Source organism: Rhipicephalus microplus, unplaced genomic scaffold (assembly GCF_043290135.1).
Source record: "Rhipicephalus microplus isolate Deutch F79 unplaced genomic scaffold, USDA_Rmic scaffold_1166, whole genome shotgun sequence".
Lineage (NCBI taxonomy): Eukaryota > Metazoa > Arthropoda > Arachnida > Ixodida > Ixodidae > Rhipicephalus > Rhipicephalus microplus.
The window spans coordinates 1-13,133 of NW_027465707.1; the positions used below are offsets into that span (position 1 = coordinate 1).

The 13,133-nt window shown below is 42.6% G+C and overlaps 1 protein-coding gene across 1 annotated transcript; it reads left to right on the forward strand.

Moving 5' to 3' along the window:
* Nucleotides 1-3,770: 3,770 nt before the first annotated feature.
* LOC142796132 (cadherin-86C-like) lies at nucleotides 3,771-12,389 on the forward strand (the record flags this gene model as incomplete). The annotated part of the gene is made up of 8 exons (XM_075886228.1): nucleotides 3,771-3,839; nucleotides 5,188-5,333; nucleotides 6,497-6,541; nucleotides 7,378-7,470; nucleotides 9,174-9,257; nucleotides 9,414-9,539; nucleotides 11,138-11,278; nucleotides 12,311-12,389. Coding segments are annotated over 8 exons (783 nt in total), but the record flags the coding sequence as incomplete, so codon positions are not given.
* Between the last annotated feature and the right edge of the window lie 744 nt (nucleotides 12,390-13,133).

Consider the following 13,133-nt stretch of genomic DNA (forward strand, 5'->3'; position numbering starts at 1 on the left):
GGGTAGGTTCTAGGAGCCACCTCCTCCAATCCATGTTGTTGCTTCTTGAAATAGGTGCTTTCTAGAAGATAGCTGCTTTCTTGAAAATGGGTGTTAGCTTCAACGCCTTCAGCAAGTGTTCCTGAACTCACCGGAAATAATTTCCTCGCTACGTGCCCGCCACGAAACTACAGAAAATGCACGAGGAGGTTGATTGAACTGAGAATGCTTTATTCAAATCAATTTAAAAGTGTAGCAGACGCCACTACTCACCAGTTGCTTTACATGACATCGACTCCCAGAACGGCTGAGATGTACCAAGTTTTATTTATTTGTTTGTTTATTTGCCTAATTATTCATTTACCTATTTATTTATTTATCGCACGTCCACCTTTCCTTAAATAATTTTAATGACTATTTTCTATAAAAGTTCTATAGATGTAGCGTATGGCTCGCACTATACTTGCGGCACTGAATTCCGAACTTATTTTGCTTTCTTTTTGATAGATAACACTACGTTATATTTCTTTTAGATAAGATAAATGTGACTTATCAAGCAGCGTTGCATATTCCTACAGCTTCTGCAGCTTTAAATCCCACAATTTGCTTTGTTTTTTTTTTTCAAAGCTTTGTTGTTGTTTTAGTTTTTTTTTTTTCAAGTCTTTCAAATGCATACCTTGATTGGTTACCTCGTCGTGTTTTTACTTCGTGATGCGTTGCCAGCAAACTGGACATTCACAAGCTAGGAACACATTACTGAAACCTACTGGTAATAAAAACATCGCGAAATCGTCGGTCATAGGACGCTTTTAAAGAATAAAAACAAACGCCTGGTAAAAAAAAAAGAAGTTGTATGACAGGTATAAATTTGATTGCGGAGCCTAGTAGTTCGTAGCATGTACCCACTACGTGTAACTGTTCAAGGGAAGGTAGTTCATTCTTTCTAAATATTTTTTTCTTGTTTTTAGATGTCCGACTGCCATGTGGTTCTGCATGCTTCTACTACTAGACATCGGAAATGTAAAAGGTATGGTCCTTTCATGTCACTCCAGTGCCCGAGCAGCGCATGATACTACAGCACATACAATCGCTATATCTTTAGAAAGAAAGATGCTTCGACCGTAAAGTCAGCGTTGCCTTATAATGGGCAATGATTTTTTATAGTATGACGCAAGCAATTAGCGCGTACCACTGCTCCTCGAAACTGTCCAATCTTGTAACGTTTATATATGTCGCTAAGAACCCAGGGAGGTGTCATACATTCAGTGCATCAGGCTTTCCACTATCTATCTATCCATATATATATATAATATATATATATATATATATATATATATATATATATATATATATATATATATATATATATATATATATATATATATATATATATATATATCTGTCTGTCTGTCTATTCATCCGTTTTTTAAGCACTTCCGGTGGCGCACAACTTTTCATTCTTTTTACATTGCGCTACACTTAAAGGGGCCCTGAAACACTTTTTCAAGTAACCATTGAATGGATTCGCTGAAAGTGCTTACCCCGGTATTCACAAACGCTCCTCGACTCGACTTCCATCCTTCACTTGACAGGGTTGAGCCCTGCGCCACTGCTCGGCTGAAAATGACGCTGCGCTACTCAAGAATCATGGCTAATTATCGCTGATATGCAGGGACTTGCCGTGCCTAGAGATGGCGCTTCCATCGGCTTTCTCAAGTGAAGGTGAAGCGTTGAGTGAATGGACGTTCTAGAATACGAGCATTAGCGTCTCATGAAGTCAAGGCCACAAGAAGTTTAAGAATTTGTTCAGTACGAACGGAGTTACAAAGGTTTGTCTCACGCTGCAATCGCATTTCCTCTTATCTCGTCCTGACGAAAGCGCTGGAAGCTAAGCAGGGAGGAATGGCACGGGCAAGGAAAATACGTAACGTGCGCCTTGTGACCTTGATCACTTTTACTTTGTTTTTGTTTTTTGGAATACAGGGCTTTTTTTAGTGTTATCGCGTGCGCACGCGTGGACAGGTCGCGACCTCTCACGGTGATCCCTGTAATGACCGAGCGCACCGTGCTCAATTCAGCCAATGGCTGATAGATGACCTTCTACGAGTGATTTTTATAGAAGCCTACATGACCGCTTGTTTTAGGGTGGAGACATCTCAAAAAGTGCCCTAAAAAACTAGGCCAAAATTAGTGGGCAATCGGGCCCGCTGTGGCCAGCTTCCGCCAAATTTAGCATAATTTTCTTGTATGCCGTTTTTGGGGAGCCAGCCGTACAATCCCACGCCCTTCCCCCCCGCTACTCGTGATCTGCAAGATTATTGTCTTGCAGTGTATTTTCAGAGGCTATTTGCCAGTCTAAAACTTCAAGGCGAAAATCTTCGATACATCAGGCGTGAAATGTCGGTGGCGTCCAGCGTCCCCGTTCACACGAAACATTACATGCATCAAGCGCGAAATGTAACCGTTCGTGGCGTCATCCAGCGTTGACGTCAATGCGTTACCAACGCCTCCCGCTACATGCATCAAGCTCGAAACGTAACTGTCGGTGGTGTCCAGCGTCAGAGTCAACACGTTACATGCATCAAGCTCAAAACGTAACTGTCAATGGCGTCGTCCAGCGTTGGAGTCAACACGAACCCTTAGGTACATCAGGCGCGAAATGTAACTGTCGGTGGTGACCAGCATCGGCGTCAACACGTTACATGCAAAGCTTGAAACGTAACACTCGGTAACATTGTCCGGCGTCGGCGTCAGCACGTTACATGCATCAACCTCGAAACGTAACGGTCCGTGCGTCCGTCCGTGTGCCGTCGGTGCTTCTGTGCGTGCGTCAATCCATCCATCCATTCGTGCGTTCGTCCGCGCGTGCGTCCGAGTGCCCGTACGTACACCCGGCCGCGCGTCCATTCGTCCATCCTTGCGTGCATTCGTCCGTCCGTCCGTTCGTCCGCTTCGCCCACTTGTCAACAATTCACCTCGTAGATATGCTGTGATTTTTAGTGCTACATGGGACTTCATGTATCAATTATTTCGTGTTGACGCTAACACTGAACGCCATTAACGCTTACATTTTACGCTGGACGCATCAACTGTTTCGTGTTGACGCCGACGCTGGACGCCACCGACGGACACGTTTCACGCTTGATGCATCTACTGCTTTGTGTTGACGCCTACGCTGGGCCATATTATCGAGGATGGAATGGAGCCAGGCGTACACGCAGTGTGGGCCACAATTTGGTGCGATTGCGTGGCATTGTCGTCTGGCAACATTGTGTTTTGGCGGGTGGAGGAGCGTTGGCGGCATGTAGTGGGTCAAAGGCTAGCACCACCCTAAAGCAGGCGGTTATGTAGGCTCCCCACATTTTTAAGCTTCCACCGTCATTCGTAGAGAGAAGAGAAAGCAATTTTCAGCTGACTTCAAATTCTAGGCCACGTGCTACTCTATAATATTTGGCTCGCGTGTTCTGGGAGCCTCTAGAACCAATTGGCAGCATTTTCTGACCATGCTCAAAAAGTGTTGCAGGGCACCTTTATGCCCACCTTAGCTTATTTATTGTCCTGAAATGTTTCGTATTATTTTATTTCCCTCTTCGTTTAAAATAGGCAGGCATTAGACAGGCTATTGATCCTACGTACCTTGTACCTAATAGACGTTTTTCGTGCAGCTCACCGCTAGCCTACATCAAGGACTCAAAGAAGATAAGAAAGAAGTGAAGAGAGCACATGGAGCTTCAATCTAAGATAAAATGACATAGCTGTGCGTTGTACATTTTGCAAACACTCTCTTTCAGGTAACGCTCCCAATATCGACTACTCCCACAACATGAGAGTGCTCAAGCTTCCTAAAGAAACGCCGATTGGTAAGCATGCGAATCTTCTAGCCTGCCTTGGTGTACGTTTTATACTGGTCGAAATTTTAAGTTAAGTATTCAGTGAAAAACAACGGCAATTTTATGTATTCTTTCATGTATTCTTTATTTTATGGTTTTATGGGGATTTTATGTATTCTCTAAACCCGTAAAGTCATGCTGCGCAACGCAGTATGACTACGTAGCGCCAAACGTAGTGCCAAAGAAGCGAGGCGCAGCAAGAGCTTGGTAACTTATTACATTCAACCGACTTCGCCTTCTATTCGTTTCAACGCACGCTCCGTAAACAAGCATCAAATGAATCACTATTGTCATTCCTATTGTACGTTAGGTGATGTCTCTGATTGGATTTCTATGAAGTTGGTACATCTGGAAGTCAATTGTTGTTGTGTTCCAGATATTTAGCGCTTCGATTACAATCTGTATACTTGAATTAGAAACGATATAAATTTTTCGTACAAAATACCTGAGCCGGTATATCCCTCCATATAATTCACGCATGTGGCTACGTAAAAAACATTGAAATAAATTATTTTCCTACTCGAATAATGAACTTATAATTCTTATTGTTGACATATACAAGAGATATATAACAAGATTTTGGCGCACAAAAAAGCCGTCAGCTGCTCCTTAGCTCTTAGAGGAGTCGTACATAGAACATACAGGGCCCAACAATCACGTATAAAATAACCTTCTCCCAGTAACCCCCGAACATAACGAATACGCAGCCCAAATTATACGATTCTCGTGACGTTATGACACTTCAATATGACTTCTCAAAAAACACAAATAGTAATGCTGCTTTCGAGACTATCTTCAGTTAAGGAAACTGTACAGCTGAGAAGTACTTGCCATAGGGCTAGTCGGTTCATCCCTGTAATGACCAAAAAAAAAAACGACTTTGAGCACATGATCAAAAAGGAGGGGGAGGGGGGAGGAGTAAGGTGAGTGCTAATTCATTTTTTTGTCGTTATGTGTCAAGTGACCATAGTTTTTAGGTCAATACAAGTTGTAGAGGTGAGTTATATCGTAAGCCTCCTGACAGGGTTGACGTCCCTTTAATGATTAGGAGTGATAACACTCGGCGAGATCTGCTTAATGCGCTGTCTGTAGCGTGATGTCCGGGACATTAAAAACATTGAAGAACATTCCTCAGTCTCATTTCGGTCTCCGCTCTAACACCAACTTATTTTTCTTATTTATGTTATACGTACTTTGCGACAGAAACATGGTAAGCAATTGCGCTTGATTTCTACGGAAAATTGCGAGAATTGCACCCCGTATTCACCGGAAAGCTTCCACGGGAAAATTAAAAATAAAATGTTGCTCTTTTACCCAGGAACCATTGTGTACAGACTGAAAGGTTCCGACGCCGACTCAGACGTGCTCACCTTCGGTGCTCAGGACGCCGTTGGTAAGGCGCTCTTTCAGTTCCGCTCCGTCCAGTTCAGCCAGGCTGACGTGATTCTCAAGAAAGCGCTCACGGTCAGTTGGACTTTATCTTCTCACATTTTTCTCTCTCTCTCTCTCCTTGACTATCTGTGAAGTATGCAAGTATCGATTTCTTTAGTTTAGATACAGAAAAAAATGGGAAAGAATACATCGAGAGTACAGTTTTTTGGGTAATTCGAAAAGCGTTTTGTATTTTGGAGGTGCTTGAAAAAAACGAAAGTACAGAATGGCTGTGGTTTTCCATGGCAATATGTTTGCACAAACCTCACAACAGAAAGCCACAGTTACACTGTGACGTTGTTTTTCCAAGGCCTAAAATTCCAGTAGGTGAATACAGATTGCGCTCTAGCCATCTACTCCAAAACTGGTATTCAACCCAGAAAGAAAAGAAGGATAGAAAAAATACAAAGCACTTAGTAAATGAATACACAATCGCCAGCATACTTTGGTTCCTCCTGATCACTGTTTGACCCTGCATTTTCTATCTAGCTGTCTTTGCTTACAAACATAGCTGGCGTATACATATATTGTCACAGAGACAGCCCTTGACTGCAGGGGGGATCTTGATGTGCTTAGCTACTTACGAAAAAAAAAGGTAAGAATTTGTACAAAAATGAAAGCCTAAATCAATCAAGGTGAATAGAGGGTGATAAGAAAGAAAATTTGGCATACGCCGATCCATGGAATAAATATACCATCAAATCATTTTTGCTCATAATCAGGCAAACTTGAAATTTGTCCTGGTTCGAGGATCAAGCCCTCATATGATACCTATTCCAGAGGTAGCGCTACCAGTTGAGTTGATTTGGGGGCTAGCCGTTGGCAGCACAGGGACAAATTGTTCGACAACTCGAAGCACATGAACATCGAATGTGGCAAATAATTGATAACTCCTGGTGAGCTCAGTTGGCTGAGTGACTACCCCGAAGAGCGCGGGTCCCGGTTTCATTCCCAAGTCAGGTTGTTGTTTTTTTTTTTTTTTTTGCAAATGGGAAGCTTTATTTTTCTAAGCAATCCACGTGTATTCACTTGTAGCTTCGTCCTTCGATTGGGCAGACACTAGTTTTCCTCTTTAAGATATCCTAGAAGCGGCTACAGATATTTAAAAACTCTTCAGCAAAGATGTACAAAGATAAAGCGTATCTAAATTTGTTTATTCACACAGCTGAATTTTCTTGTGCTTACCCCATATACAGGAAGAAGAATACACAATACGGCTCTTCGTCACGGATGGTGTGGAGGTGAGTCACCCTCTCAAACGGCATGTTACAAGGCAGAATAATTGAGACATTCGATATATCAAGTATTGAAGATGGAGTGACGTTAGTAATATCTCCAATGTGTTACCCATATAGTCGAAATATTTTTACCTGACAGCACGTCACCAGTGCTCAGAAACGCGTTCTGTAAAGGCGGTACTAGAAGGCAACCTGCACAGGCTACAACAATACAATAGTTGGTATGCGCTTCTGCCTTCAATTAAATTGGCCTTAGTTAACAGCCTTATCGGTCGTATCATGTATGGCTCGGCGTGAAGAACACGCCTTAGTACACTGTATGCTGTACGCAACAACGTTCATCCAGCCAAGTACGCACGAAACAGACAGCTCACACAATCGCTGTGTTGAAAGGTCGACAACATTACAAGCACACGGTAATTTACATGCAGGAATGCTACTGAAAGAGAGAGTGGGGAAAAGCGAAATTCCTAACTGTAAAAAGTGTAGGAAAGCTATGCAGGTGACCATTTGACTCATACCCGTTACAAGACGGATATCCCTAAATTTATTCATCACAATTATAAAGCTGGATCTTTTTAATGGTCAATGTTAGTTCCTAAAAACTTAATTTCCCGTAAAAAATCACCCGACACAGCTACACATACTCAAATTTAATGTCATCCCTCGTCACTATTCAGCAAGCGTATCAGGGCCTAGTTAATTTGCGAGTAGCACAAGCGTGACAGTTTAGTCGGGGTTCAGCTTTAGTTAGCTCAGTTGCAGTGAAAACTAGATACGTTTTTCAATTCACACTTTCGCTCCTTTCCTGACGCTCTTTGACATGTTCCCGTTTCTAGACAACCGAGGTGGAATCGGCAATAATTGTGACCAACGGTACAGGACTTCCGCATCCTTTCGTGGATTACAGCACTCTGTTGCGGGTGCCAGAGGTGAGCTTGCAGCAACTACGCCACTCAAGTAAACGTTATCTTTCATTACTTGCAGATCTACATATGAATGCATTATTGTAATACAGGGTGTTTCAAGAAATCTGTCCAATATTTTCTTAAATCATAAAAAGGCACTAATAGCTTGCTCTCTTGACAATTGGTTTTTATATAATGACAGGTATCTTAAAACGGTTCAGGATGTTATTTGGAAAGGGAATTGGGAGAGTTAAAATAAATAACTTTTTAATTGCTGGAATAAGGCAGGTACGTTAAATGGGAGAATCGAAGTCCTTCATGCGAAAAACCGATTTCCACTTTGAGATTTTGGTAAAGTAGCTTCTAGTAACAACTGCAAATAACGAAGTTCTCCTTAAGTCTGCGGGGAAACCGAAACCGAAACGCCAAAGAGCACAACTGAAATGAGGGAGCGTTGTTATATCAACCATCGACCGACTTCGTTGTGTGGGTGTGTTGGCTGGTTGCGCTCGCAATTACAGCACGCATGACACACATACGTTATCGAATGGGGAAGAGCTACAGCCCTGTAACCACTGTTTTGAACAGTGGCGTCATTGTAGTCGTCTGCTTGTTGCACTCTCCGGTCTGTTGGTATCGGTTTCGCCACAGAATTCAGAATTTGATGAATTCGTAGTTATTACTAGAGGCCACTTTTTTGCAGTCTCAAAGCGCCAATAATTTTTTCGCATTAAGACCTTCAATCCTCTCATTCGACTTAACTGTCTAACTTCAGTAATTTAAAAGGTAATCAATTCAACTTTTCTAATTACCATTCTAAATCATGTATTCAACCTTGCTAAGGTGTCTGACGCTACAGAAAAAGCAACTGTGAAGACAGCGAGCAAATTGAGTCTTTTGCTGATTTTTAAGTAATACTGAACACATTTTAAAACACCCTGTATATATACGTTAGGTCTCTCTAACTTGTTATGAGCATTAACACATCATGAGTGCATAGGTACGTTCTTCTGAAGGAGAAAAATATTTTTTTTTTTCATTTTAAGTAAGGAAAAGCAACGAGGAAATGATAGTGCATCTACCTGTCACCATCTATTTCTGTGTACGTACACCCCTCAGGGACTGCAACGTGATAGTTTGAGGGTGCCGCTACTGGCGATTGTTGCGTTGCGTTAAGCTCTGCACGCGCAGGCCGGTATACAGGCCGTACAGAATATCAAGACTTTCGCACGACACATACTCAAAAGCAACCCTAAGGAATAGTATAACCCTGGGGCGGCTGTTGGAGAGTGTGTCACGCAGAAACATCTATATCATGTGCGTGTTTCTGTATGGGCGCGTTCTCGTTTATGGTTGGTTCGTGCCTGTATGTATACACTCTTATCTGAAGATGTCATTGTGGCGAGTGGTAGTTACACAGAAACACTGTACCGTAGACTCACATTTTTTTCTTCAGCTCGTCAGGGTAGGGAAGTTACTAACCTTGTGCCACTGCTTCCCGGTAGGTAGGAATTATAAGTGGTAAGTGCCATGGTAATGAAGTTACTAACTTAGCCATTACTAGCTTTCTTAGGTATGTTGTGACAAGCGCTTACAACCTCAAAGTTGGTAAATACCGTTACATCTTTACGAGTGAACGGCAGACTAAATGAATCATCAAATTTTCATTGCATGCTATCGCTAGCAGAGCAATGTTAACCGGTTATTTTCTTCTTTTTTTTTTGCAGAACACCAAAGTCAACAGCAGCATCGGATACGTGACGGCAAGAGAGCGCGAAAACAGCAATTTGCCAGTGACCTTTGAACTCCGGGTATGCAGTAAATCAGTCCTTCCTATTCTTGGTGATTAAGGCGACTTCTCAGATAAATTCAAGGTGGAATAAGCCGACAACCTAAAATCTATAGAGGTGCAAAGAAGCTTGAAATTGAAGTGGTAAAAAAAAACCTGCATTTGTCTCTGCACACAGGGTTCGGACAAATTCAAGATCCGTTACGAGTTTGGTCCGCGCGGCACAAGCAAGGCAGTGATCCAACTCATCGAGCTCCTCGACTACGAGACCCGTAAAGTGTACGAACTCGACATCCTCGCGCTGGTGAGGGCCGCTGAATTTTTTATTTTCTTTCTTTCGAATTTTGTCATCACCGACTACTCCTTGACGCCGCTGACATAATTAGTTAAAGTCGCAGAGATGCATTCAGACGACGCCGCGGCATTAACGAAGACTTTCGGCTGCCTTACATTATCAACGTGAACCAGCCAGAACGTTGATGAATTCTGCTGTTGGTGTGGGCCTGAACATTCATACCCCCCCCCCCCCCAACTCTAGTTTTCGACTTTATCATTAACGCATTCCTCTGACTCTGGATAGTTTGCTCGGTCATTGCGAACTCTGTCTTCGATTTCTTCCTTGAACATAACTTCGCCGTACCACGTGAACTTGTATCATTCGTTTTTTTCTTGTAGCTATAGTTTCGCTTTTATGCAACTGTTTTGTGCGGATATGCTCTTTTCAGGACCACTGCACAAAATACACCCATCTTGTAACTTTTATATGCCGCGAAGATTAAGCAGGCAAGGTGAAGCATGTGATTACTGCATAACACTCGACGTTGCCCACACAAATGACATCAAGAAATGTGATTAGTATGTGTGACTCTCTGATGTTTTCATCATATAGTACTATAAATGACTTAAAACATGTTTTGGACTATTTCCATTACTACTCTAAGTCGTAATGGCAAGAGTCACAAAGTATGTGTCGCTCTAAGCGACATGTTTTCAAGATATCACTGAATTTGTGAAGCAGCTGTAGCTTGGAATTGCGGCACCTACCCGGCCCACGACAAGGTACCCCTCTGCGATACGCAACACGATACCAGACAAAGTGATCGGTTCGAGCACCTTACAACGAGAGCACGAGAAGAACGGCGCACAGGGTGAAGGGTGATCCTGTGCCTTTGACTGGCCTTTGCTATGTGCGTCTTTCCTGTTTTGCTCGCGTCGTAAACTACTGGAAGCGCTCTGTTTTCACAGCCCCTCTGTCCTGATGTACTTAGTGGCTGTGCGAACCGTAACTAAACATTGAACACAACACGCAACACGAACCACAACTGGCTTTCACTCCATTCCACAACTGTAATGGAGCGAAAGCCTTTGGAGGTTTCACTCTATTCTGTAGCAGTGAAGCCGTTTTCCTTCTATCCAGTGATTCGTAATCTGATTACCTTACTATGAAGGCTCGTTCAAGTATAACAGATAGGAACCATCACATGTTGCCCCTGATATGTGCGAGAACTCCTTGCGTCTTACCACGCAAACAATACCACCTTGCAGCTGCCCCTGTGACTCTCACATTCAAACACTCTAAAACCCTCCTCTATTCGCACCGCTAGGACTGAAACTGCGAGAGTTATAATAAGCAAGATTGGCTTGCACTTAGGTTCACCAAAATGTTGCTCAGCCAGACTCAGTCCAAAGGTTGGTATTAGTTGAAGTAAGTGTTAGTGACTCGTCATGTGAGTCAGCTTGGTGACCTGCATCAGAAAATTATTTGCATGCACAATTCGCGCATAAAGCGACGATTACGTTGCGAAAAGTTCTAACCGCGGGGCAATCTTCTCTGTATATTACAACGCGGGTGTTTATACCTGAGCCGTGACGGGCACTTTGCACGCACAACGTTCGTTGCAGAACGCGTGGACGGACGAACGCTACGACACACGCAACGTAGCCGTACTGTCCATGGCCGTGGTGGCTCAGGACGTGCCGGACACGCCGCCGCACTTCCTGGACGTCCCGCCTGTCGTCACGGTCTCGGACTCGGCGCCACCCGTGGGTAACTTTAATGGCTGCGCACGTGTTCGTGAGCCAGCACGCAACCAGTAAGGTCGGCCAGTGATAGTAAGCAACTGAGCTCTGATTAAATTCATGTAGACACGTCTCCTGTTCATCAACGCATTCTTGCTGCGCGGAACCATTTGCGTTTGTTTTGCTTTTTCTTTTAAACGTCCCCATCATAGGAACTCATAGAAACTTGGGAAGGCGATTGGGAAGACGATTGACCACACTCGATCAGGCACGGCGTGCCGCAATAGCCAGTGGGACTCTGGACGAGAGGCTCTACTTGCATTAACCAACAAGCCTTATTTTATTGAAGTTGTCTCGTTTCCTCTTCGTAAAAAGATCGATGTTATACTGCTTGCTCAAGTACAAAACCTGCCCGTTTAGTTACTCGAAGAAAAGTCTTATGTTGCTTCAGTGTGTGAAAGTTAAAAAAAAGATAATTTTTCTGCGTATGAACTGCACTTTCAAACCATTTTATAAGTAATGTAGGCTTAAATTAAGACCAGTGAATCTCCCAAGGCCGCTTCCTGGCGGAAATATCAAAGTATTGTTTGTTTGCCTCTGTACGTCCACCTCCAACTTTTAGGACCTATTTGGCACTGGGTACAGAGGAGAGTTCCTACGTTTTGTAGTAATAAAAAACGTAACTGCAGGAAACGTTCAATGACTAATCGATGATACAAAGCCTCCTAGTTCAAGTGAACGGTAGTGTCGCAGATCTTTCACCAATCATCAAGCGATAAATAATTTTTGTATGAGCGTTCTTGTTCACATTAACATTAATAATAACGCATCGTTCTCCTTTACCCTTTCCTGCATTATACATGAAAGCAAACTTGGATTGGAAAAGATGCGGCGTGCTGCTTTAATTTTCTTTTTGTCTTCATTTATACGTTTCTTAAATTCAGTATGATTAGTAGTATTACTATTACTATTCTTATAAGGATCATGTATTTCCTTCTTGTGTACAATTTTTTCTCCAATTATTGTTTCACTGATTGCGATTCGCTCTTTTTGCAGGGTACAAGCGTCTTGAAACTTACAGCAGTCGACGGTGACTACGGCAATCCCAGGAACTTGACGTATCTGCTCGACAAAGGTATTGGCTTCCTAAGACAAATCAGCATGCAGGATGTCAGGGAAAGGTGTTGCTTCGTGAAGCGCATTGGCACTTACCCATTTGGAGCGCACCACATTGAGCCAGTTATCACAGGAGACAGTTCCGAAACGCGCACACACGCGCGCGCACAACATATATGTAGTAGGCTTTCAAAAATATTTATTTATTTATGTACCCTAAAGGCCCGAGGGCATTACGTAAGGGGTAATAGTATATATACATAAAAACTAAAACAAAAAATTAAGTAATAAAAGGTATGAAAAAGTAAATAACAATGTATAAATAATGTGCAAAATTGCTGAAAAGTAATTATAAAGACAAAACTACACTAAAAAGGAAGGCGTAACACAACAAGTGAGGCTGAACATTTATATGCTAAACAATGCTGATCATAGTCAAGTAAGTGAGCTATACAGCGTGCTAAAAAAAACATTGTATAAACACATGTACATCTGGGTCGGTTATACTAGGTCATTCAAACATTAAGATGAAGATTTAATTTGTGAGTAAATTCTTCGTGGTTTTTTATACAGACGATATCGTTGGGAAGTTGATTCCAATTATTAACAGCGAGAAGTAATGGTGAATGTAAAAACAGGTTTGTTCGGGCAAATAAAGGTTCGAATTTGAATTCGTGGTCCAGACGAGCAAATAGTCTATGAGCAGGTTTAATAAGTGCAGGCAGTTGTGAATGGTTATGGTAGAGATTGTGAAAAGGAGACA